This window comes from Azolla caroliniana, unplaced genomic scaffold (assembly GCF_043228905.1).
Source record: "Azolla caroliniana isolate FFs.n. ecotype wild unplaced genomic scaffold, voAzoCaro1.0.p SCAF_71, whole genome shotgun sequence".
In the NCBI taxonomy this organism is placed as follows: Eukaryota; Viridiplantae; Streptophyta; class Polypodiopsida; order Salviniales; family Salviniaceae; genus Azolla; species Azolla caroliniana.
In genome coordinates, this window is record NW_028230506.1 from 27,355 (window position 1) to 54,056 (window position 26,702).

The following is a 26,702-nucleotide window of genomic DNA, read 5'->3' on the forward strand; positions in this document are numbered from 1 at the left end:
TTAGGAGCCACCATTTGTGGATGATGAGTAAAGGAAAAACAATACTCAATTGACACAAGGGTAAAATTGGACCAACTTATGGAAATACTCGAGTCAAAGTTGTCATTTTTTTTAGAAAAAATACACAATATATCTTTTTCGTATATTGACCAAATTGTGTATTTTCAATTTTATGAAACGGTGGAATTTCCGCCTTTGTCATGGAATTTTGAGAACGTGTGATATTGGCATCACAATGTTTTGAAAAATGGTTTAAAAAACCCCAAAATCAAATGGGATATTCCTTATCCTTCCACTTGTGAATGCGAACGTGTTAAGGATGCTTGTAATCAATGAACAAAAAACACTTAGAGCGCACACACCTTCATAATTTTGATGGTACAATACATCCTTCATGTAACTTGGCTTATCATTTCTGGTAGACAAATGATTGAGTGTCCAACACAAGTCAACCAAAGTCAATAAATATTTTGTGATTATCAAATGGGTTACTAATAGCTATACTCGTATGTATAAAGTTGGTTATAACATACATAGAAAATGTAGTTAGAAGTAGTGAGATTCAAACTTGTAATGTTCTAATTACAAGATACACACATTTAGCATGCACTACTAATACTTTCACCACTGTAATCAAATGCAAGGAAGATGAAAGAACACAATTATCCTTGCTATTCGAGAGGGTTCAAGGTTTATTGGCTTGGGCAATAAGGGGATTAATTGTATGCAATACAACTATGTAATTGGATAGAGAAGTTAGTTGTCCCCTTATTTTTCATTCACCGCGACATCCTTTTGTGGTCAAATATCAAAAGTGTGATCATATATATATAACTACTTTGAGAAATTTTTGAAACACTATGAACTAACACTTATATGCAACACTTGCCACAATGTCAACCTTTGAAGTGAGGTGATCTCGATTGTTGGTCTAGAACTCTCTCTCTCTCTCTCTCTCTCTCTCTCTCTCTCTCTCTCTCTCTTTACACACACACACACACACACACACACACTCTCTCTCTCTCTCTCTCTCTCTCTCTCTCTTTACACACACACACACACACTCTCTCTCTCTCTCACTCACACACACACACATAGAGATATAGATATAAAAACAAATATCGATATAGATGCACATCATTTTTTTCGAACCATTTCTTGTTGGATGCCAATCTTTGAAAATTGTAGGCATCTACCTCATGATGCCAATGTTTGAAATGTCTAGAGAAGCGAAAACCATACTGTCAAATACATATGGCAAGCGCAGGCCCTATAACACTTGAATCACCCATGTGGAAGGGAGGATAGAAGAACGAGCAGATGCAAAGACTTCTCCATAGGAGTTGAGCTAATACGACCGGGGTAAGTCTTTTGGGTGGGTAGTCCAGGAGATAGGAGGGACAATCCACTTGCTAGTGGTCACTTGCTAGTATATACTTTATAGTATATACCTACCTATACAAGTAGATAGACAGAACCGGCTCTACAAACAAGGAATTGGGAGGATGCATTGAACTCTGTTTTCTGCTCTGGTTCTCATTCAATCAAGCTCCCATGGCTGCCCATTGGACACAGAGGACCATCGCCCTCCCTCCTTACAAGAGAGGCTGTCATCTCGTCACTCACAAGGTGCATGTTTCCTGTCTCTCTCTCTCTCTCTCTCATACAGCTTTTTTTGATGTTTCGATCGAATCGATTGAAGAGTCTGAAAATGAGGTTTTTTGTTCCTTTGGTCGAATTTTCTATGCATCATCAAGTGCTTGTTTAAGAATTAGCGTTTGCGTTTTTTTGATCAAATGTTCTGTGCATCATCATGTGAATACTTATTTTATGCATATATCTTTCTTATTACCACAAAAAACAGTGAATAAACTTGTCGTATTAGTATAAAAAACGAAGTAAATAAATTTTCCATTAAGAGGATCCATAAATATGCAAAAATCATTTGTTATTCGCTATGGCATGCTTTTATATATAGAGTTCATCAAGTCTATCATTCCCAACCAGTTTTCAGAAACAAAAAATTCTTTATTAACTGGCGTGGTTTCCTTTTCATGCATCAGATAATAGGAAATTAGAATCGGGGACAAATCATGTATATTTTGAGACATAGCAAGGATTTAAAGAATGGATCAAAATGTTGAATAACAGGAGGAAGCAGGTTGTCCACAATGCAATCTAAATCTAGCCAAGAAAAACAAACTCAATTTATGAGCTAGAAATCATAGTGTAACTTGTAAGTAATGAGTGATTTGTAAAAAGGTGGGTTTATTTGTTGAAATTTCCATATCGGAGAAAGTACAGTTTCATGAAATTTTATGAGATTGTAGCAGTACACCTACTGGTAAAACACACACACACACACACAGAGGCAGGTGATAATTGGACATATGCGTTCTTTGCAATATTCTTTCTCATTGGCTACCTTGGTTGTACCATTGCGTGGTTAATGTCTGGGAATATGATGATTCTTCCATTGGCATGGAAGATTTCTCTTATACATCCATACATCTTGGCATTCGGTGAATCACTCACATGTGCATCATGGGACTTGCAATTCACTACTGTTGATTGCACAAAATCCAATTTTCATATTGCAATAGTTCATCTATATACCTATATGTTCTCTGAAGAGTACCTCACCATTTACTCATAGAGTACACCCCTCACACTCCTCTCCATGTTGGTAATGCGCAATACAATGTAGTTGGACTGGATAGAATCATTTAAGACTTTGGCCTCAAGATACCATGCACTGCCCAATATGATGTTTGATGGGTCTCAAGAACATATTCACTTGTGGATACTCACTATTCTCTAACAGTATACTAGGTAATGTGCAATACAATATAGTTGGGCTTGATAGAATCATTGAAGACTTTGGCCTCAAGACACCATGAACCGTCCAATATGATGTTCGATGGCCCTCGAGAACAGTCACTTGTGATACTCACTGTTCTCTAATACTAGTGACACATTCAACCATTTTTATGTCACGTTTTGCTTTATTGGCCCTGATTGCATCTCTATATGTGATCTTTCTTTTCTCCTCAGGCTGTCAGATTTCTATGTTTTCATGGGATGGGCATTGCCTCTCTCCAATAGAGCTTGCTCTTTGCTGGGTGATTACAACAAAGCTAACATCTTTGAAAGGAATGGCACGCTATATAAAGATGTGAATAAACCTTGTATAATGAGCAATTTGCTTGGGACTGTTTGATCATGCCAATACCATTTTTGGCTCACTCTTGAAAAGGGGTCCTCATAGTCCAATGGTTGCAGTTCAACTCATTTTTGTAACATTAATATGTAGAACCCTTCCTTCTTGACATTATGGTGTATTTGAAGAGATCTTTCCTGAAAAGAGAGAGTGAGGGAAAGAATGGCATCATCAAGCTAATTTTATGAAGGGCTGGATAGTCCATTGATTAAATATATGGCTGAATGTGGTTTCTGGTTCCTGGGCTGAGACAATATAAGAAAAATAAAATGAAATGAATATTATATTAATATCTTCAAAAGACCAAAGTGGTAAATGAGACTAATCGAATCTTATGTAAAGCTGCTCATGGTATCAAGGCCTGTTAATGTTGTCTATGGAGCTTCTGTTTTTTTGCTTGCAAACTAGCATGAAGCATAATATATCTACTATTGAGAAAGTACTGAAATCAATTGGTTTTGTTCTCCATGCATATAATTAGCTCTGTTTTGATGGCGCTCAATTGGTTTTGTTCATTCTCTCTCCCTCTCCCTCTCCCCTTGGAGGGAGTAAAAGAGATCTAGATGCTTTAGAGTCATTTTGTACAAACAAAGATTTGTCTGTAAATCTTCACAAAACTGAGGTGATGGTAAATCATTCAAGTATGGGTAACAAGATCAGAACTGGAATTTGTTTTTGGTAAGTAAAAGGTGCTATACATACGATCCTACACATTCATAGGAATAACATTCAAAGGGTCATGGTTCACCCTAAAAGAGGCTACTTGTGCTTGAATTTCTCATGGATATGATGTGCAGCCCTTGGTGCCCTTGAAAACACATACTGGTAAGATGGATTTATCAGCATGCTATCTTAAGTTGAGGTACTTGCACACAAGTAACAAAAACAAGGCTGCTTGTATTTTCCAATATTGATCCAAACTTTCTGCATTACAACACGGCACCCTTTACCATCATAAAACACCAAGATAAAGTTTGAAAAAGTAACGTACCTAGAATTAATGTAGGACTCACTTCAAATGCATCTATGAAGAAAGATAATAAAAGTTTAACATCATTTAGTTGCTGCAGTGCCTTTACATGTTGAGCCATGGAAATCCAGTTCAACATTAGATCAGCTGAACCTAATTCACCTCACTTAGTTAACTTCTAATGATGCACGTAATGAAATATAATGAGGAGATACAATAGGTAATCAAAGACCAAACTTCAATAATGGTCTGTTTTTTAATTTTTAATTTGTAAGTTTTACTTGTTTGTTTCTTCCCCAGATTCTCGAAGGTATTGAAAGTGATCTTTCAGGAATCAAGTGCGGCCTTGCCCATTTCTTTTGTGAGTTTCCTATATTTGCAGATAAAACTGTAATAACGTTTGACAATGCGTATGTGTATATCTGTGCATTGTGTGTATACATGTGTGCCATAAAGCTTGTGATTATATCATATAACGTATATTTGTACATATCTATTCAGGATTATAAGAGATTATTTATGTTATTTGAGCAATGATATGGAAGTTTACCCCGATCCATTATTATATTAGTGCAAGATGAATCAAATATATGATTACACTATAGAGTGTGACTCAGAGTTTTTGCCTATCCATTTTTGTGAGCAGATGTGCTTGACAATTCAAATATATATTATTAAATGCGCAAGCAAACATGTTCTCAATCAGTCTATCATTTATACTTTATGGGATTTGTTGACACAAATAAAAAGCATGTTTAAATCTGCAGTACAACATACAAGTGCTTCTTTGACTATCAATGAGAACTATGATGCTGATGTTCAAGCAGACACGGAGACATTCTTGAATAGGATTGTACCTGAGGTTCTTAATGCTACTTATTATTTTTGCTATCTTTCCTGAATGTTAAAACACGTCTAACTAATTTTTACTTATAGGGAAAAAGTGCTCCTTGGAGGCATACCTTAGAAGGTAAATTTCCAATACTTTACGGAACGTTATGAGATCCAGGTTTGAATAATGGTAAACTTGGAATTTGGAAACACACTAAGGTTGGGGTATTCTAAGGTTTTCTGTGGAAAATGAGGGTATTTTGGTAAAAAACATTTCTAAGATAGTTTCTTGTGTGTATGTAAGCATTGAACAATTTATTATCTTTTTCTCAGGACCTGATGATATGCCAGCACACATTAAGTCCTCGATGTTTGGATGTTCACTAACGTATACCTTCTTGAAAACTTTGTGATTCTGTTTCCTGGTTTTTATTGAGGTTTTATGGTATTCGTTCAGTTGTTTTCTCTTTAGATACACCGTCTTTGATGTGTGAACACTGAATGTATGTCTGAAGTACGAATCTCTGTGTTTATTTTGAAAGGATTCCGATAACCAATGGACAGCTCAATCTTGGGACATGGCAGGTTGTTCCTTGCCTTCTTCTTTCCTCGTTGCCTATAGATGTTCTATTTTCAATGTATAATGAGCATTATAACAATCATTGAAAGTAATTTTTGTTAGATTTATTGTATCACAACATTTTTTTCTCATATCTGAACGTGTAGCTTTCGCAATCATCAAATTTTCCTTTCAGGGAATATGGCTGTGTGAACATAGAGATCATGCAGGTTCTCGTAAAGTCGTCATTACCATGACAGGGGCTCAAGCATAGGTTCTGTGCTTTTAGTTCTATGAACCTTTTTGAATATTATATTGTTGAGAAGTATACAAGGGAACTTCTTTTCTTCTAAGTTCCTCCATTACAAGGAAACATTTAGTAATCATCCGAGTATATATCTAATATAGCATATTTACACATGTGATTTCCAATTTATGTCTTGGTCTACTGTCAGTCAATGCATGGTGATCCCAGAGAGTGAATTCCATCACACTATTTCTATAATAATGTGGATGGGGTGTCGATTCGATGAATACTTGATATGTGATTGAAATTCAGAAAATGAAAGAGTGACGCTTTTATATATGCATTTGAATGAAGTGAATACACATTATGGTCTCAGCAATGTAGGGTATTATCATGGAAATTTTGATGGATTGGTGCAACAAAAGGATACATATGAATTTGGTCTTAGAAGACGTTAATATATCTTTCTTTCTTTCTTTTCTAAGATGCCAAAATATTGATATTACAGATGTATTTATTTATAGATGTTAGAGTAGTTGTCATAGAAAGTAAGTATAATAATGAAGACATTCAAAATCAATTTCTATTTTGGGTGTAAGGCAATTGATTTTTTTGTTTTTTTTCGGGAACGAATCTCTAAAGCATAATAATGAAGACATACAAAATCAATATTTATTTTGGGCATAAGGCAACGCTTTTCTCCCATATCATGATATGTTAGCGTTGCAAAAAGGCCATCATGATGCATGTGTGTTGCATTCCATCTTCCAAACCAAATTTCCATATTTTGTATATATAACTGAAACATAAAAAATTGTTTTTATGTGCCTTTTGGATTTGTTTGCTTGCTTCGATTCTAGGAAGTTAATGGGAGGGACTTTTTGAACCTTAAGCACAACCTTTTCCACGTCCATGATCTCAATTGAGGGGGATCCCATTTTAGTTAGTAGGAGGTTGCGTGTGGTTTGTTTCTTGGCTTGGAGAAACTTTATGAGAAAATACTTTTGCTAAATTTTCTATATAAATAAATATTAGAGAATAATGTTGAAAGGCACACTGATTTATATATTTTTTGTATATGTCCCAACAAGCTCCCATTATATAACCATATATTCTTGGTCAAACCCATAAAGAGAGGAAATATATGAAGAAATGGGCACATGATCAAGGAGGATGCGCTTGACCAATGGTATTTTATTTTGTCAACACCCCTCAATTGAAAACTTGTGATGAACCGGGCACATGGTCAAGGGGAGATGTATTGACCAAGGGACACACCCTTCCATTAAAAACTTGAAGGGAGGATAAATGAAAATATTAGGGCATGCATGTGATAAAGTGAATAACTCGGGGGGAAACACAAGAAGAGAAGGGATTGAGGAGGATGAAGGAGAATGCAAGGCAATATATGATGTGAGATATCGAGGAAAGCACAGAGGAGCATGTGGCTAAGTAAAAGAAGAGAGGGGGGGGGGGGGGGGGATTCATGTAGACAAGGGGAACTTGTGAGGAGGATTAAAGGAGATGCCCCTATGGTCTCCCGCCCATGGGACTAAACACTTGCGGCCCAATGAACCGAAACCTATGGAGGGCATCAATGATGTGGTGAAGGAAATATGATGTGAGCTATCAAGTAAAAGCACACATTCGGCCAGCCCAACCGAACCTATCATCATTGACATCCCGTGAGAAGGAAAAGGGGGGCATGGGGCTAGAGGAGGGGCATGATATGAAATAAAAGGAAATATGTGTGGAGGGGCATGCGTGCGAAATAAAGGAAAACTCTGCAGGAGACCTTCGGCATTCCACCCTTGCTTGCTTGGTTCATGGCGGGGGTTACTGAGTGCCGCGTCTCCCTCTGCACATCCTCTCCTCCTCCATTTCACGTTCTCTCCCCTCACAAGACTCTCAGAGAAGAAAAACATAAATACAGAAACAACCCATCTTTTTCTGCCTTCACGCATTCTACAAATTAGAGGAAGAGAAGATAGGGGGACATCTAATTTCAATGCATTATCTCTGTGTTCTTTCAAGCCCTACTCTCTTTCAAAGACAACCATTGTAACTTTGTCTGTGTGTTTTTCAGAGTCGACCTTCACGATTCCCATATCAATAAATTATCTTTTCCTTCAACGAATAGAGAGAAAAGAAGACAGCAATCACGTTGAGCTTACCACCTGTATCAGAGAAAGAGGATATTTCAGTGCCAACACATCTTCTTCAGAGACCCAGTGTATATGCCTCTCTGCTCTCAAAATTGAAAATTTCTTTTGTGAGAATTATCCCCAGTGATCTTTTTCTTCTTCGCTTCCTCCAAAAATGCATGAGAGACAAACCTAAAAACAGTCTATAGGTATGACAACGTAACTGTCTGACATGAAACCAAACCTAAAACAAGACCTATATTTTAAAAGCAAGACCTTTTATTTATGTCAGATAATCTTTTTATTAACTTTCCTAATTCTAACTTAAAAGTTGACGACTCCCCATGTTCTCCTTCTCCTCTCCGATTCATCTTGGCAAGGGAGAGAAGTTCAAATGGGAAGGACCCCCCCGCACATGCTCATGTAGGACCCCACGTGAGGATAGAGAGCCTGAACATAATTGCGAGGTAGTTTTTGTGCTTACCACAGACTGATAAATTTTTTGAAGTGACGGATGATATCTCAGGCCATATATCGTATGATGAATGTAACATCTACTGTCAAAGATAATAGCATTCTTGAAATTTGGGATGTTCTTGTAAGAGAAAACCACCCTAAAATTCATGTCTATTCTTAACCTGTAGGATTTGGTTGCTAATCTCTCTATTGAATCACAATGTTTGGGACTGTTGTATAAATTTAGTAATGGGATATTGTTTCACCAAATGTGTACTCGTATAGTATGTTATAAGTCTAAAATTACAACCAATACTCAGTACTATCTCACTCTGTACATAACCTTGTACCCGTTACACATTGCGAGGCACATCATAAATGTTTCCTATTCTCAAATGCAGCATTTACTGTGTGAATAGTTCGAGCTATTTGCTTCTGTTCATTTTTGCAGTGTTTTGCATATAAGCATAAATCTGTTCAAGTATCTTTGCCATCTTTTTGAAGATACTAGATTTTAAGTATGGAGTATTATTGTCCTGGTTCTTTTGCAGAGATTAACTTGCTAATCGATCTAGTTTAATAGTGTGACATACAAGGAAACTGACTAAACTTTCTATAAAAAAGAATATGGGGGCATGCGTTTCGAGAATAGAAGGAGGGATGGATGCAGTTGGAGGTATTCAGGATCAAAAGTTCAATGAAGGAGATGCTTTAGAGGCTGTACAGATGCTTTACGGTGCCAATGGTTTGTCATCACAACTAGAAGTAAGCATCTCTTGTCCTTAAATGAATGCATATTGCTTGCATGAGAATTGCTTGAAGAGCATGAAAGAAACTATTATGCTGTCAAGATATTTTGATCTAGCCAAACATATCTATCACTGGCCAACTCTGGACATAGCTACAAATAATCACGAGGAATTAGACTTGTGGAATGCTCTACCATGCACTTGAAAGCTGAACTCATGAAGCACTCATTGACAAGGGCAATGATCAAAATAATGAACACCACAAATTTATATATACATTAGACAACGTCAACCAAAAAGGAATGCCTAAGTATTGACTTACTATGTAACCACGAAGTTCTAGAATACGTCAGGGTACAACGTACACAACCACAAAGAAATGATTAAACATCGATTAAGTTTGGATATCGTAAAAGAGATTAGAGGCTAGACTTTGCTAGAAACTCTGTGACTTCTTTGTACATTTATGAACATTTGGGGGTTACACACAACTGCCTCCATGTGTGATATTTATATGTGTTGACATACGGATTCATTGGGAGTTTGTAAGGCAGTTTGCAGCAAGTCAATGATCATCCTGAAGAGTAAATCGAAATATTGTTGCGTGAAGTTTGGAGAGCAAAGCATGAGTTAGATCACACATTTTGTAAGATACTGACTTTTGTGGTAACACATGGTAATGTTTATTCGGAGTATCTGAGCTCCTCTTATTCAATGTGTTCTGTTCCATGATGACTCCTTTCTTAGAAAACCCAGCTAATATGCATCATGATGGGTTTCTTTGATTGTGCATTCTTTTTTATGTGTTCCTTCTTTCTTTTTGATAAATACACATGGTTTCCTGATTATTTTTTTCTGTTTGAAAGTTATCACTGTCTGCCTCAAAGCTGCGTGACAGAGACATATTGTCAAAGGTAGGGTTCTCTAAAAAGTCACACTAATAATACGACTATATTGCATTGAGGTTTTCAGAAGAACTTGTTCAGAGTCTCTGTAAACTCATTTGGAAGAGATTTGCTGAATGTACAGAGTGATCCTATGGCTGTTGTCTATCTTAAAATGAAAAATGGAACTTTAGAGGAGCTTGGCAGAACGGAAGTCTGCTTAAACTCTTTGAGTCCTAGTTGGGTTACAAAGGTCCGAGTTTTGTACTCTTTCGAGGAGCATCGGGTGTTGTTGTACGTGACATAAACATGTCTGCCTTTATGGGACAGATGCACTTGATTTCATTTTCTTACATTTTTTTTTTGTTTACTACAGGTTCAGAATTTATGATGTAGATACAAACTTCAAGGACGTTCCAACTAAGGTGATAAGTGGTACCACTACTCGCCAAATATATAAAATAATATTTACATGATAGTTATTATGTTTACAAGTCAGGCTTGGTTTTCTCACATGATTCACTTAATAATTTGGAAGTTTTGAGACTGAGACTCTATCAACTATTTAGACTTCAAACCTAGAACTAGTGATGGTTGCAGCATGATAAGGATGCAGATGACCAGCTGCCGGAGCACACTGCTATCTGGGTTGTAATAAATAGATTTCCCAAACTTGGATCTATCATCTTGATCATTAGCAGAATCAAATGAGCCACAGTAGGTTTTATATGCCCATAGTTGTGTCTTGATCTTGTACACAATATGGATGTATTATGGTACATGTCACTCAGGCATGCATATTGAAGCATTGATATCTGAGTCATAACACCATTAATCCCTCTTCTATTGCATTTGTAGAGTTGAGTTGAGTGAACCACAGAATGATCTATATGTGCATAGATGCACATAGTTGTCCTTAATCTTGCATTTGCAAATGACTTATGATACAAGATACTCTAATTTCCAAGATTCATAAACATCATTGATCTTTATTAGAGGTTAAACCTGGTCTATGAGACAAAATTGGTCTTGCATGTGTATGTATCCGGGAGATAAACTAAACACTTAATACAAAAATTAAGGGTAAATAGTGAGTTTGTAGTGTGAGGGTGAAACAACAAACATGGGGAAAGGGTGGTTGAAAACTAGGATATCATAGGATTTTCTATATGTGTCAAATACAATGATGAGATTCAATTCAAGAGGACCCATCATATTTTGTTCAACTTGTATTGATGTGAAGAGGTCTGACTGTACTGCCTCTAGGTTTAAGTAGAAGCGTGCAGTTAGGATCACCCTAATGTCTCATTGGTGCAGACATGGTGCTTGATATCCGGGAACTCTAGTTTACTACCAAGCCAGAGCATCGCTGCTTGCATGAGGTTGACCTCTTTGTGCCAAGATAGTAAATTTGTCGATATTTTAAAGAACTCTGCAACCTGGAACTGGCTCCCTCCTCTCTGGATTCTGACTGTGAGAGTGTTTCTTTGTGCCTTTGTATCTCTAAGAGCAAGTGCCCAAATTGGCACTAGTCTGCAGCTTCCACAATTGTCTGAGTGAAATGTCTCTCATATCATGGGTGATTTTTTCAAAACACTTTTATATGGACGTCTATGATACCCTTGCTCTTAATCTTTCATAAAGAGATTTTTTATACATGAGAAATCATCTCTCATACTTTCTTGAGTGGCAGAATGCTACGGGTGTGCAACAATGAAGAAAGCTTTTTGAGGTAGTGGATGCCAAGATTAGCCAGAGAGGTATTTGTATTTGTTTTACTCTTTTTGGTGACATTTTGAAGAGAGTTTTCTGGTGTTTGGAAAGTCAACTCCCTTGAATACTTGTATATTCTAGATGTCATCTATTTTAGAAGACCATGACATTTAGGGGCGTATCTTGTGCTTTAGTTTCTTAAAAAGAGTTCTAATGTACTGAGATCCATGCCAAATATCAAAAGTATGTCTAGTATTGATGAAAGAAAAGGAGTTCTGGGGTAAATGAGTCTTCAAACTGTTGTTTTTCTAACAACATAGAAGAAGATAGGCCTAAGAAACTGTGGATTTTCTTTCTATTGCAGTTCCTCGGATTTGATGCTAGTAGTTTTCGTCAAACTAAAGAGAGTGGTGTTTTGAGTATAAGAGAAGCAAGGCTCATGCTTAGGCGTAGCTGTGAGTGAGGGTGAGACTTCGTAAAGACCAATGGTTATAACCTTAAAGAGATTCATTTTGATACTTTGTTATAACCAAGAAATCATGAAGTGGGAAGATTAGTCATTACAATCAAGAACTCATCAAGTGGGAAGGCCAATCGTTAATTAAAGTGTTCACATGTGTAAAAAGCCTCTCTACCCAGGTGAAACCTGAACCCAGGTGCCCATGAAACATGTGCTCACACCAAATCTCTTAAAAAAATGGTCAAGTACAACTGTTTGATCAAGTGAATAATTTCGTATAGATATTTTGTGAGGATGGTTACTTAGTAGAAGATGGGCTATATTTTTACTTAGCTCAAAATGTAAGATTTTGTACAAATCTCAGGTTGTTAATAATGTATGCCTTCTCATTTCAGGATATTTTGCTTTCTCGACAACAGTTTCTTGGGGAAATGGAGTGTGTTCTATCCCAGGTATTGTAAACATTTGAAGAGATAAGATTCTATATGTAAGAGAAATTTAAGAGGGCACAATGTAGATAATGAAATATGATAGACAAAGGTATTTCAAATAGTTCTCGATGGAGAAGAATGGTTGAGATTTAGTTCACACTCACTGGAAAATAACTTTGTTAACAGAATCTCTCTTTTAGTATCAAATGTAAGATATAATCCTTTTTATACTTTGTGCAATATTGAAAATTGATATAATCATCGTGAGGAAGTTGAACACAACTTCATTTATGTTTAAAATTGGCTTTGTAATTTCTTTCTCTGCAAAATTGCTTTATTAATTATTTCTGATGTTTGCTGGGAGTTCAGAAGGATTGTATCATTGATTCCCAGCAACAATTTCTAATGGCTAACCCATTGCTTGCTGGAAATTCACAAGAATTCTATCTTTGACTCCCGACAACAAGAATTCACAAGAGAGCTTCTGTGAGTAGTTGTCTTTATATCTGTAAATGAGCAACTAGTTTTGCATCCGCTTAGACTTCTGTACTTCAGGCAGGGAGGTTTCATTTTCCTCTGCCGCTGAACTTTTGGCTTCAATACTTTCTACTCAAACTAGTAATGCTATTGTATCCTTCTTCAAATTAATTTGCACAACATTTTCTTTTTCTTTTGGGCCTCTATTCAAAGAATCCACAGAAAAAGAGTTGCAAAAGAAAATAAACGTCGTATAAATGGATTTTAATGAGTATTATTGCCCATTTTAGAATAAATAGTATTGAAGCCAAAAGTTCAGAGGCAGAAAAGAAGCAGACCTGCTTGCCTAATACAAAAGACTAAAGGAGACTTCAAAATGACTTACTCCTTTACAGCTATCAAGATAACTTTCTATACGAGGAACATGTCTCTGTGTAAAAAATCTATAGGATTGTCCATGGGTATCACACATGAATTGGATTCATGAATCACTTGCTTTCAACTTGATGCATGTCCTATTCATGTGTGTTATAATATTTATCCTTAACTTTCATCATTCATCTCCGATGTTTATTTATAGATTGCAACATTGCAATATTCGTGATTTCACATATTTTTACATTAGTTTAGAGGCGCCATTCATTCTAAATAAACTAGATAAATAAATTGTAGAATGGATGTTAGTAGTTGTAGTTTGCTAGTAATTGTTCCATTGGTGATAGACATTTATCATAGGCAATCTCAAGCACAATATGCTAGAGTGACATTATTAGAAAACCTTTCTCATCTTTCACATTTCAGATATACAAGTCTAGGTAATTCATGTTAAGTTATAATCACTTGTTGTATCTCATAGAGTCCATTTTACCTTTTAAAAGACATAACTTTCTTTCTCTCAAAGAGTTGCTGTCATAATCAATATCGTGTTCTAAAGTATAAATGTTGCATACCAAAATTTCTTTACTTCAGTTTTCAAAATATCAGTATCCAGCAGTGCGCACCCCATGCCACATTCTCCGTCTGGTACATCCTCAGATGGGTTCTTAGATATGCATTTCATACTTGTATACATGATGCATATGATTGGTGAGGTTTAGAGCACCCATCCTGCCTGTCCTAGACCTCAAAGTCCTTGGTTATGCATAACTTTATAATATCTGTTTATTTATGTTTATCTATTGTATCTTTTCACTTTTTTCTGGATACCCAAAGAATATACACACTTCTACTTGATTTGTTGGAGAGGCTGGTTCTGAAACTTGAGGACACTTTGGCTGCCACTCTAGGGAGGGATGTTGACCATTCTTCTGAGCCATGGATTTCTATGACCAGAGATTTTTGGTGTTGGCTCTATTAGAGATCTATATATTTAGAGACTTTCATGAGTATATGGCCAGCGGTCTGTACAGACGCAGATTTTAGATTTCTGTAGAAGGCTGTGCACTATGCCTAGAGACATCAGAAAAACCTCAACCAATACCTCATAGGGAAATATTTCTCGACTGAGCAGTTCATTTGGCTCACTCCAGGTGGGGTATTTAACCTGGCAAACATAATTGGATTTTAGAAAGAGGTGCATCAAGTGGGGGATAAACTATATTACTCTTAATAGATATTAAAATAGGTGAAGTGTTTTGGTGATGGTTGTTCATGTTATGCATTCATGTAGGAAAAAGCGAAAAAAAATTCTGAAATAAAGAAAAAATGTATGGTGATTAGAATCAATGCATGCCTGTCATTGCAGATTGCAACATCAGGAGAATGTATAACCAGGGCCTTGCAACCTATGAATGACCTGACGATGCAAGCTGGTGGAATGCCTGACCTTGGTGTGCTCACTGTGAAGGCTGAGGAGATGGCCAGCTCGAAATGCATTGTTGTGATCACGGTTGATTGTTCAAATCTTGAAAATAAAGATGTCTTTACAAAGAGTGTGAGTTTCGTATATAATATATGAACTCTTGCGTTTGTTTAATTTCATGTATTCCTGATTTTCTTCAAGATTCCTGATTTTTATTTGTCACTAGGATCCCTTCTTGCTAATAAGTAAGCAGCTGGAGGATGGATCTTTCAAGCCAGTGTATAAGTCAGAAGTAAAGAACAATACCTTGAACCCTAAATGGAAACCAATAAAAACAAACCTTCAGCAGCTGTGCAATGGTGACATGGTACTGCATATCTTCATGTTATCATTTAAAAGATTACATATTGCTTTATGCACCGACCTATTTCTATGGGATTGTTCAGGACTGCCCACTGAAGGTTGAATGCTTTGATTTTAACAATAATGGAAAGCACAACTTGATCGGGTGAGGTGAACTAAAGCTAACAATGTTGGATTTGTTACTTATGCAACATTGCTAATCCATTTCATGTGATTTGAATGTGTTGGTCTCAGTGCTTTTGTGACAAGTATAAGTAAACTGCAAACCATGGCATACAATCAAGCAAACACCGTAAATCTGGAACAACACTTTGGTAGAAATCAGCAATTGAGTAAGGTGTTGCACATATTGTTACACATACTTAATGCTAATAACTTCTCAGTTGGTGAAATTGAGCAAAAATGGTGGTTTAATTGGGGTATTACTGTCCTCTTGAAATTCCTTATGCTGGTTCTGTTGGTGAGATTTGATCATTTATTTGCTGGTTACAATGGTGATGAGTTGTGGTTGTGGCCCACATGCACCGCACATTGCTATTGGCTGATCTATTGTAACCTCTGTAGAGTGTCTTGGTCAAGAATCCACTTGTGTAGTTCTTGATTGACTAGCAGCTTGAGGAGTGATGTGGCTAAAGAAAGTTATGATTGTCCTCCATTGACAAACTTTTGTGGTTATATTGCTGTCCTTCCACAACTTCTCTCTATGTCTCTTAAGTTTTGGTAGGAACAGTCCCAAGCACCAGTTATCTTTGTATTCCATGATCTTGCTAGTGGGCAAAAGCCTTGTTTGAAGAGGCAGTTTTATCTCCTCTTATTGTATAAAAAATATGACAGTGGCAGGCATAATGTTCTTTGGATTCCACCCTGTGGTGTATCCATTCTTCCATAGGTTTACATACATATCTGCCTGTGTTAATTTCTAACTAATGCGAAGTGGCCCTGAGCTGCCATATCACACTATGGAGCACATGTAGTAGATGTGTATATATATAAGAAGGCGTGATTATAAATCCATCCAGTGACATGTATAAAATGAGTGCCTTGTAGTGGCCGTCTACCTACCAATAGAATTTATTTGCCTGATCCATACTCTTTCATTTTCCAATTTATCATGGGGCGTGATGCTATTATGCAAGCAATCATCAAGACTGAAGAAGTTGTGGGCAAATTGTATTTGCCAATTCCATTACCCTCATTGCATTAGTGTCTTGGTTATTTGGATGTGGCTCAGTGTCCAAGGCTGGAATTCCTACATTTTTTCAATCCTATATGCTGGGAAATGTATTTGGATCAATGCAAACTGGGTTTTCAAGGGCATTTGAAACATTAGAGTTTCTTTAGCACATTTTGGAATGAGTAGTTTTCCTTAACTAAATCTGAGGAGCTCTACTATGGCTGGAAGACAAATGATGAGGGCTTAGGAATGACAAATGGTAGAATGCCATTTTCACAAATTCCTATTTATAAACACTGACATCTTAAGGAAAACAAAGGATTTATAAAAAAAGTTGCAAAAGTTTGACTTTTATACAATAATTTTATGTAACTTACACAGAATGGAACTTCACTGAATTTTCAAAAGTGCACAAGGAAGCCACCTTATTGTCAGGTAACATATTGTATTGGTGGACCACATCGTTGGATCAAGGTCAAGCATCTTCTTCATGGCTTGAATTCAAACAAGATTTCTTTTCTGTGTGGTTGAGAAACATTTTTGAAGTGGATGCCATGATGGCTTGGCACAAGTTGGATGCAGGAAATTATCAAAATGTAGAAGTTTTGAGAAACCTCGTTGCCTATTAGCTCCTTTACAAAGAAATCAGGAACTTCTTTACAGATTGAACAGATTGAGACATATTATTACAATTTGCCTGAAGAAATCAGGAACTTCTTTACAAAGACTAATGTGAAAATATTTATTATTTGCTCCATTGGTGAATTTTCAAGGACATCTGAGAGTCATATTTGGAAACATTGAAAGTCTTTATTCAACAGATGGATACAATGTTGCCTTATATGTATGACAATGTAATATGTCAACCCAAATACATGCTTGATGGATCATATGTCAAATGAGGATTTGGTTTTTGTGTTATTAGCTTGAACAACTCATAAAGTTGCAGCTCAAAAAAATCATGAAGGCATTACTTTCACAGCACATACTATAGGTAGGTGATGTGGTTTTGTTTATCGTAGTGAACCACATTCAAGGGCTGATATAGAAGCATGTGTTTGTCTTGTCATTCCTTGGATGTCTCAAGAGGCTGTGCATCATGTACTATGGATACTTGTTCTTATTGTGATGGCACTGCCCCTAGTCCGTAAAAAGTATGGTATTTTCATAAATCCAGCGAGTAACAAAGATATTAGTGACAAAAGTATCTGCCTTCCAAGTTTGGGAGCCATCCTTATCATTTTTCTATAAGACTAATGCAACCCACTTGTAATTCCCAGTTCAAAATCTTTGAATTATATCAGAAACATGTAATTTTTCTCTTCACTACCTTTATATTATTATTGTATGAACATGGGTATTTGTTTTGTGGATATTGGATTTTCGCTTTGGCAGTTCTACTAATCTAGTCATATTTATTCTGGTGCGTTCTGAAAGATGAGGCAACATTTTGAGATGTTACCTGCCATTCACACTAATTGGCCATCTTGACCACCTGATAGATGTTAACATGTATTTCTTTCATGCTTTCTTATGTCTTTTGATTAGAGGACAACTACATGCTCCGAGTTTTTAGTTTTTAGAACGGCACAGCTCAAAATCCCGAACATTTACATCTCTTAGACAGTTCTACTAGTCTAGCAATATTTATTCTTGTGTGTCTTGTTGTCTTATAGATCAACTTGGTCTCTTAAAAATGTTAATATATATTTCTTTCATGCTTTTGTATGTCCCGAACATGTATTTCTCTTAGGCAGTTCTACTAATGTAATAATTCTTATTCTGGTGTTTTCTCAAAGGTTAGACAATATTTTAAGATGGTGTCTATCGTTCAGACTTATTTAGGTCATCGTAGCCTCTTGAAGATGCTAATATCATGCTTTCTTATGTCCTTAGATTGGAGGACAACTACGTGTTCGGGATTTTCGTTTGTTACAACGGCACAGCTTTTTGGATTATATCCAGAGTGGATTTGAATTAAGTTTCTTGGTGGCTATAGACTTTACTGGTAAGAGCCTTCACTCTCCTCCTTACAAAAACCCCTTATGATCAATTCATTTATATGAGTAGGGCATGGTAATGCGTGAGTTCAGTGAACTTTCATTTTATTATCCATCTTCATAAGAGCTCTACTTGGCATCGGCATCTCCATGATGTCATTTTTTATGAGTCTTTCTCTTCTGTAATTTAGTTCTCTTGATGTCTCTGTGAGTGTTTGATCAAACTTCTGACAAAACATATGAAGACATTAGTAACCTGTTTGATAAATGAGAATCAAGATAATCTTTATAAATTAGAGGGAGAAGTATCAAGATAATCAAGATGATGGAGAGGGCAATTAACTTTCTTTGGATTTTACATGAAAAATATCTCCTATATTGCCATGTAAGTACCAGTGCCCTCCATTTCTTAGCCTATTTCATTACCTCTTAGCTATTGGGGCAGCATGGCGTGTGTTTATTCTCATTATTTTATCAGCAACCCATGGAAATCTACCTCTACTTTTATAAATAATTTTTTATCTGGTTCAGTTCTGGTTACATGAGAAACATAGGCACCATTTAGATCTTGTGAATGCTTTAATATGCTGTCTCTTGGCCAGGGATAAGGGCCTCCTTTTCTGCATTTCCTGTCATCCCTGAAGGGCAGAAAAAACTTTTAAATGTATCTTAAGTGTGTGTGCTCAATCAAGGCTTAATTGATTGCCTTTCACTGACCAACCAAGGCATGATACCTCCCCTGCACTTTCCCTAATTCAGTGATCCTTCGTTTAGCTTGGATGAGATAGTTTGTCTAATGTCTTTCGAATGAGGCCAGATTGTCCTCATCATCTTGTGTATGCACTAATATTGAATATGGTCATTAATGACTAATACTAATGATTGATAAAATGTAAAGAACATGTAGGCATTCTTAGGGTATGGATCTGTGTTATGTAGTGGCAATATGATTATGCTTGTGAAGTTTATGATATGTAAGCATTTCGAAGCATTATTTATTGTGATTGGCACTACATATCACAAATCCATACCCTAAGCACTTTTACTACATTCAATGCTTTTCATCTAGGAGTGTGAGCAGTTCTGTTATGATCTTTTTGCTCTTCCGAAATCTGTTGTTGTAATGTTTATTGCTTCCGCATTTCATATGTATTTTGCAGCTTCAAACGGAAATCCACACCAAAGAGATTCACTACATTATATTGATCCTTCAGGACAACTTAATGCATATCAAGCAGTACGGATGATAAATTTCCCGTCGCATATATATTTTTAATGTTTACACTATTTGATGTTGTGTTCTATGTAAATTTAGGCTATTTGTGCTGTTGGTGAAGTGTTGGAATACTATGACTCAGATAAGCAGTTTTCTGTATGGGGTTTTGGTGGGAGGCCCACTGAAGCTGCCGTTGTTTCCCATTGCTTCAATGTCAGCAGGCATTCAGATGAGGCAAGATAATTCTTTGATTCTATTTTGATATAATTGTCTCTCCACAATTTTTGAAAATGATTCAATGAAGACAGCCATTATTTCTTGCTGTACAGGTTAGTGGAGTTGAAGGAATTTTGCAAGCATATGTGGAGCGAATTCACAATGTACATTTGAATGGTCCCACACTATTTGGCCCTGTTATTCACAAGGCAGCTTCAATAGCTCAAGAATCAGCAGCTAGAAAAATGCAAAAATACTATGTCCTGATGATTATCACTGTAATGTCTTCTTATTCACAGTTTACAGTACAACATTATAGGTTTAAATAAACTTTTCTGTGGGGAATTCATATTTAACAAATTTGTATGTTTCATTGTCAGGATGGTATTATTACAGATTTGGAAGACTCTATCAATGCATTGATACTGGCATCCTCTCTTCCCTTGTCTGTGGTGATAGTTGGTGTTGGTGGGGCTGACTTTACAGAAATGGAGGTAAATCTTCACCTTCGTGTGTGTTGCCCTCTAAAATTCTGATAACGTTTATTGTTTAACTGCTAAGCTTATTGATGATGTAACCAATTTAAATATTCCCAGTTTTGTGGGGCTGCTTTTCTGTTTAACCAGTAGTAAAAGGATCTTTGTCAGGAAAGCTATGTGTGACGGTCAATCCCTGAACATGTTTTCTCCCAAATCAGTAGACAGTGTATCTTTTCTATGCAAGATAAGGTGACTGTCACACTCATTGCTTATTTATTTGCATAGCCATACATTCTATTCCTTCTCTGGAATTAGGCGATGATAGAGAAAGCATGTTGGATTGGATAGCTAGCACAAATGTATCTTTCATCACTCTTTTCTATGCCTATTCTACCACAGTTTGTATCAAATTTAGCTTGTTTACCTGCCTATTACCTTGAGTAGATTTCAATTGGAATATTTATTCCTCGTTCCTGTGCTGCATGAGAAGCCAAACATTTGATCATAGAGTGTAAAATCGTCCATCTTTAATAACTGAAGAAAATGATATATGCGTATCATAAGATTATATATTGAATTGAGAGGAAGCATTTGGAAGGAACATAAATGATGGTGGTAAGGGTGTGTTTGGCAGTATTTGGATGCAGATCGAGGAAGGCTTCAATCCTCTGATAGAAGGAAGGTCGCAACCCGAGATATTGTGCAATTTGTACCAATGAGAAACGCGACAAGTTAGTACCATTAGATAACACTGCTAATTGAAACTCACATATCATTACCTTACTCTAATTTCATGGCTTATTTCAGGTGCAGTTTCTCTTGCAAGCATGCTACTGGCAGAGCTTCCCGGACAGTTTTTGGAGTACATGGAAATCCAAAAGATTTCACCAATAGGCTAATGTGCCGGAAATGAGAGTGTTGTATTGGCTGTCTTCAATGAAAGGGTTGTGTGGTTTTGGTGTATTGATGTATTCGATGAACTGCCACTAGGCTGTTTCAACTGTGGTTTTAATGTTAATAATGTCGGGACCTTCTAAACAGTGTAAAGCATGACATGGTTACTTGTATTTGGCATGTTTACAGACTGAGGAAGCTCTTAAGTTATCAGGAGTGATTTGGTTGGTCATTAATATTTCAGGTTCATGGTTTTGTATTTTGTTTTGAATCAAGCTATGGACATGAGAAGTTCTTATTCAGTTAAAACTAAACTAGGATAATAATTAAACTTGAGTCAACATTATTAAATGGTATCATTGTAATACGTGGGGTGTATAGATCGCATATTAGGGATGTAGATCACCTGTTAAAGGAAATAAACACTTACTCCAAATGTATTCATCATGATGTTATTCCTAGGAATCTTGGATTTTGTGTTGATCTTAAATGTGTGGAAGGATTTGTGTATGAAGTTCAACGATAATGCAAGGCAACCATATTTATGCTCAAGGAAACTATAGTTTGATAAAAAACAATATTATGAATCTTGAAGTACTTTATGAGTTAATGTAATCAAAAGGGAAACTGTCAAGGTAATTTGCAAGCATAAGATGTTGGAAAAGCACAACAATTTCTCTATGCCCACTAGGAAGCACATTACACATGTAAACTATGGATAAACCCTATAAAGAAAACATGTGACTCGGGCAGTGACCGGCAAGATGGAGGTTGTGGAAAAGGAAGCTGTTTATTTTGGAAGGATGAGCAAGGATGTTCTTGAGGGTTGAAGCAAAAGGTCATGAGTGGATAAGGACAACTAATTTTTTCTTGGTTGTGTATGTAGGAATTTTAAGGAAAATGGAGAGATGGCTGATGTGGAAATATTTGAAGCACATCTTTTGTTTTTAGTTTATACAATGATGAGTGAAGATGGTGGCGGAGGCAGAAGCAAATTTTAGTGAGGGTCTAAGGAGAGTGGATTTTAGTAGAGAACTAGTATTTTCATATGCTTGAGGAAATTAAGATTCTTGCTCACATGAATCATGAGAATGTTCTTGCAGTGAGAGAATTTATACCAATTGCTTTGAGGATTAAAATACATTCATTCGGCAAATGTACTTCACCGAGATTTGAAGCCAGACAATCTATTAGTGAATGAAGACTGTGATTTAAAGATTGCTGATTTCGGCTTAATTCCGAATATGTGGTAATAAGATGATACAGATAACCAAAATTGCTTCTGAATGCGAGAGCTTACAGTGCAACTGTGGACAGTTGGTTGGTTGTACCCCTTTTTCCTGGCAAAGATTGTGTACATCAATTTAGCTGACCAGATGAGAAGAAATGGAGTTTTAGCAAATCCGGTTGGAAATGCTTGCAGTCATACAACCATGGTAGATAAAGGTCAAATATATTGTGAAGCCATGGTGATGAGAGTTTATTTATATGTTGATCAGCATGCGAGAATGGAAGAAGATGGATGAACATTGGGTCTTAGCCAATGATCACATGAGATGGGAAAAAGAGTCATGTATGTGTGTCCACCGCTCTTTGTAGTCTTCTACTTTGAGTCTCTGAGTTTGTTATTGGCCCATCAGGGTCACAACTTTTATGATGTTGTCAAACTAATCATTTTCTCATGTATGTAGAATTTATACTAATGAAGAATATTGTTTTGGAAAAAAAGAAAAAGAAAACATGTGGATTGTTAGATTTTTTATGCATTGAAAGGATTTCTATGAGCAATCAAATGATGTGTCATTGTTCTCTTTCATAAATGGTTCCTAATTTACAATTGAGAATGTGTGCATTGGGCTACGTAAGGCAATAGTTATCATTAATTGTTAGGCTATCTGGGGAAATGCCCCCCTTATTTTCATAATTGTGAGAATACATTGCCCTAAAAATACAAAAAGATGGATGGAAAAAAGAAGGCGCTCCATTCAGCATTGTTCTAGCACCACACCACAAATTTCTGCACCATTGCCACTTGTGATCGGGTGTCCAACAATTTGTGATGGAATGTATCCCTAAGGAGTCCAATTAGTGATTGTGATGATACTTCCATTTCACATTTGTGTTCTAATACATTGTTATAACAATTTTGAATTACACATCTATGCATCTCAACGAAATAGCCCTTTCCATATTATCATCGTAGAAACTTACCTATAGATGGTGTAACAAACAAAGAGAAAAAGAGAGCTATGTCAAAATCTACGTCTCTTTTTATTTACTGAGTATGCATGGGCTTTGAAAGATGGTTTTAAATTTAAGAAATTAGAATTGTAACCATGATTTCAATGATTTAATTGTATATTTAGGCAGAGCACTACGTTACATCTTAAACAATTGTTTTTATTTTATTTTATTTCCCAAAAAAACTCCTTCCATTAGTTATAAAATTTTGCATATGAGAGTGTTACATCTTAAACAATTTAACATAGCGTTGTATGCTTTCATGAATAATCTTATTAAGTTATATCATGCTCTCTTGTCTTTATCTCATAACACTTAGGTCATAGATGTATCAAATGACCAGAAAAAATCACTTTGAAGTTATGCCAATGTTACTCACAACCTTTTCATTCTCATACCATATTTAAATGGAAAGAGGAGTACAATAGATTGCTACAATAAAAACTCTATTGTCTTCTAATGAATATCTATGTTGGCTTTGTTAAAATTCAATTACTTTTTCCTTTAACAAAATCATCAAAGTTCATGAGTTTAATCAAAATCATCCATGAAAGTGAAGGCCAAAGGTAAATAGTAACATCGCTTCCAATATAACCTATCATTTGAAGGACAACTATTGAGACCGCGATATCTCAAACTTCGAGCAAGGGATTGTCAATACTTCCATGACATATGCCAATATCAAGAAGATTTTAATCAATCACCATATCTACATGATAACCTCCTAAGGTCTTGCGGATACACATGGTTGAACTGAAACTTGGCAAGTTTATATTTGTTCATTGTGTTGTCTGCAAGTATTGTGACAAGATGTCATCACATCCGTCCCTCCCATATTAGGGTCACAACTTTTATTTCTCGTAATTATTCAATCAAAGGTCTTTTTGAATTATCACATGTCAATTTTGAGAATAATATAAATTTTATTATTCCTTAACGTGAACAAGTGTGGCAAAGGTCATAATGTCAAAAAGTCAATATACAATAAGTAATGAAAGCAAAAAAAAGCAAACCTAACACGATGAATAACCATGGTTAGGGTAGAATCAATGCCATATTATATATACAAACAAACTGACTCTATATGTCTATAGAAAGATCATTTCTTGCTTTTGGAAGGCTACAAAGTTTAGTTTATGTTGGAATAACACGATACACCCTCTGACAAGCTTGACCAAGCCAACAAAGCATGGTCTAGGAGCAAACCACATTTAAGGTTGAGAACTAACAAAGGTTGAGGCAGAGGCCAAACTATGGTTAACTTAACAACCGTCTATAGTTATAGAGGTAAGATTATTTTTCAAAATTTATGGTTGCGAACTTCTCATTCATGTAAAGCAAGCCTTGGATACTGACAACCAACACAAAGTTAAATAACATGGAATAAAGCAAGAAAAACAAATCTTGACCATGGCCACATGAATCTAATCATTATGGTTTGTTTGTTGCTTGATTACATTGGTTAAGCTCATACGTAAGGTAGAAAACAATACTTAGTCTCGGTAAAAATGGGTAGAGAATTGCTAAGGACAGGTGTGGCTGTTACGCCAATAGCTTGTAAAATTTGGAGACTTGGTAATGTACAAGACTCTTAGTTGGATGCTTATTGGAAATGGCTATGGGCCATGCAAATTCCTAAAAAGTTGTATTATTTAGATGGTTGTTGATACATTATGGCATTCCTATGAAGTCATCGATGCAAGGGCATTGCCATGATCTAAAATGTGATAGTTGTGGTTCTCCCATTGAATTGGTTCACCATGTTTTATGGATATGTCCTGTTGCTGGAGCAGTTTGGAAAAGAATGTTGAGAATTCTATATCCCATTTTTGGTAAACGTGTACACATGGGGTTTTGTGAGATGGGGAAGATTGGCTGAAGAAATATAGAATTATGAAAAAGAGATTTTCTTCTCCTCTCTGATGGAAGACATGTATTGGAGGTCTCTTATACTACAACAATCCATTGTTTGGAAGAGGACAAGGCATGGTATACGATATCTTCTTTAGTAGTTTGGGTATTGTGGAAGGCAAGATGTAAAAGTGTATTTCAAAAAGTCAAACAAAATGAGGTTGAGTTAATCAAGGAGATATGGTTAATGCTCCTACACACTCAAAGAAGTCAATATGAGGCAATAACAAGTGAGCCTGAAGGTGTGATTCGTAAACAACAATTTCGAGAAATTTGGAAAAATGTAGTGGTTTTGGAAGGACCTTACATGAGGGCTTTTGATGCTTGACATGTTGGTTGATGTGGGTATGAGGGTTATAATTTACTATATGAATTCGTTGTAGCCTTTGGGCATCTTTCCATTAAAACCAATGTGAATCTTTATTTTTATTTTTATTTAAAAAAAAACTTAGTCAAGTTAACTTGAACTTAACGATGCTTTGTTTCATAATCTTATTGATGGTTAGAACAATGAAACAAACTGTGGTTAGGTAGAAAATAAACGATGGTGAACTAACTTGATAATATAACCATGGTTTGCTTGTTTTCTATGCATACATTGACAACAATGAAACAAATAATGGTCTACATAAGAACAAGCCACTATCAATCTTAACCATGGTTAGGATGATAAAGCAAACCATGGTTAGGGTAGAAAATAAACCATAACCAACCTAACTTGTTAGCACAACCATGATTTGTTTATTTTCTATGCAAATCTTGACCTTGGTTATAATAAAACATAAAACAATATTGTCATGGTTACAATAGAACATAAACCACAGTCAACCTATCTTGCTAGTTTAACCATGGTAAGCTTTATGAGAAAATCTTGACCATGGGTAGAAAACCGTCCACTACCATGGTTAGCTAGGAAAAAACAAGCATGGCCAAACCTAAGTTCATAGCTCAACCATAGTTACGATTATAAACAAGTTAACAACCATGGTTAATCTAAACTTGCTTGCATAACTATGGTTAAAATGATGACCAAACCATGGTCAGCATTGTGATTAAGTAGAAAATTATGGTTAGCATTGTGATTAAGTAGAAAAGTATGGTTAGCATTGTGATTAAGTAGAAAACTAATTGTGGTTAACCTGAATTGCTAACTTAACCTTGGTTTGTTGATTAAGCAAATCTTAACCATGGTTAAGTTAAGAAGTTAGGGTTTGGATCATACAGCAAACACATACATGATACAAGCAAACATGTTCACATACATAC

At 36.0% G+C, this 26,702-nt stretch overlaps 2 protein-coding genes across 6 annotated transcripts; both read left to right on the forward strand.

The window, feature by feature from the left end:
- The first annotated feature begins 1,470 nt into the window (after positions 1 to 1,470).
- Positions 1,471 to 6,164, forward strand: LOC147849384 (uncharacterized). Its single transcript, XM_087337585.1, has 7 exons — positions 1,471 to 1,629; positions 4,491 to 4,551; positions 4,958 to 5,052; positions 5,127 to 5,160; positions 5,355 to 5,409; positions 5,564 to 5,606; positions 5,777 to 6,164. Exons 1-7 carry the CDS (start codon positions 1,555 to 1,557, stop codon positions 5,852 to 5,854), a joined length of 441 nt encoding a protein of 146 aa, XP_087193711.1. The 5' UTR covers positions 1,471 to 1,554; the 3' UTR covers positions 5,855 to 6,164.
- A 1,771-nt stretch (positions 6,165 to 7,935) lies between these two features.
- Positions 7,936 to 21,584, forward strand: LOC147849385 (protein BONZAI 1-like). 5 transcript variants are annotated; one of them, XM_087337581.1, is made up of 17 exons: positions 7,936 to 8,180; positions 9,052 to 9,192; positions 10,043 to 10,090; positions 10,206 to 10,354; positions 10,437 to 10,485; positions 12,629 to 12,685; positions 14,886 to 15,074; positions 15,169 to 15,309; positions 15,389 to 15,450; positions 15,540 to 15,642; positions 18,376 to 18,487; positions 19,640 to 19,716; positions 19,795 to 19,929; positions 20,025 to 20,189; positions 20,292 to 20,405; positions 21,025 to 21,121; positions 21,198 to 21,584. In XM_087337581.1, the coding sequence occupies exons 2-17, from the start codon at positions 9,055 to 9,057 to the stop codon at positions 21,287 to 21,289; spliced, it is 1,728 nt and encodes a 575-aa protein (XP_087193707.1). In that variant the 5' UTR covers positions 7,936 to 8,180; positions 9,052 to 9,054; the 3' UTR covers positions 21,290 to 21,584. The 5 variants fall into 5 exon arrangements, with proteins under 5 accessions (XP_087193707.1, XP_087193708.1, XP_087193706.1 ...); XM_087337577.1 differs by lacking the exon at positions 7,936 to 8,180 and adding an exon at positions 8,206 to 8,438; XM_087337582.1 differs by lacking the exons at positions 7,936 to 8,180; positions 21,025 to 21,121; positions 21,198 to 21,584 and adding exons at positions 8,201 to 8,438; positions 20,559 to 20,632.
- The last annotated feature ends 5,118 nt before the right edge of the window (positions 21,585 to 26,702 follow it).

Bases quoted from the DNA above. Each gene is read 5' to 3' on its own strand.
- LOC147849384 (XM_087337585.1), top strand. From the start codon at position 1,555: ATGGCTGCCCATTGGACACAGAGGACCATCGCCCTCCCTCCTTACAAG. The intron at 1,630-4,490 runs GTGCATGTTTCC...TTTCTTCCCCAG, and splicing joins GTCATCTCGTCACTCACAAG to ATTCTCGAAGGTATTGAAAG. The intron at 5,161-5,354 runs GTAAATTTCCAA...TCTTTTTCTCAG, and splicing joins TTGGAGGCATACCTTAGAAG to GACCTGATGATATGCCAGCA.
- LOC147849385 (XM_087337577.1), top strand. From the start codon at position 8,316: ATGTTCTCCTTCTCCTCTCCGATTCATCTTGGCAAGGGAGAGAAGTTC. The intron at 8,439-9,051 runs GTAGTTTTTGTG...TCTATAAAAAAG, and splicing joins AGCCTGAACATAATTGCGAG to AATATGGGGGCATGCGTTTC. The intron at 19,717-19,794 runs GTACGGATGATA...ATGTAAATTTAG, and splicing joins AACTTAATGCATATCAAGCA to GCTATTTGTGCTGTTGGTGA.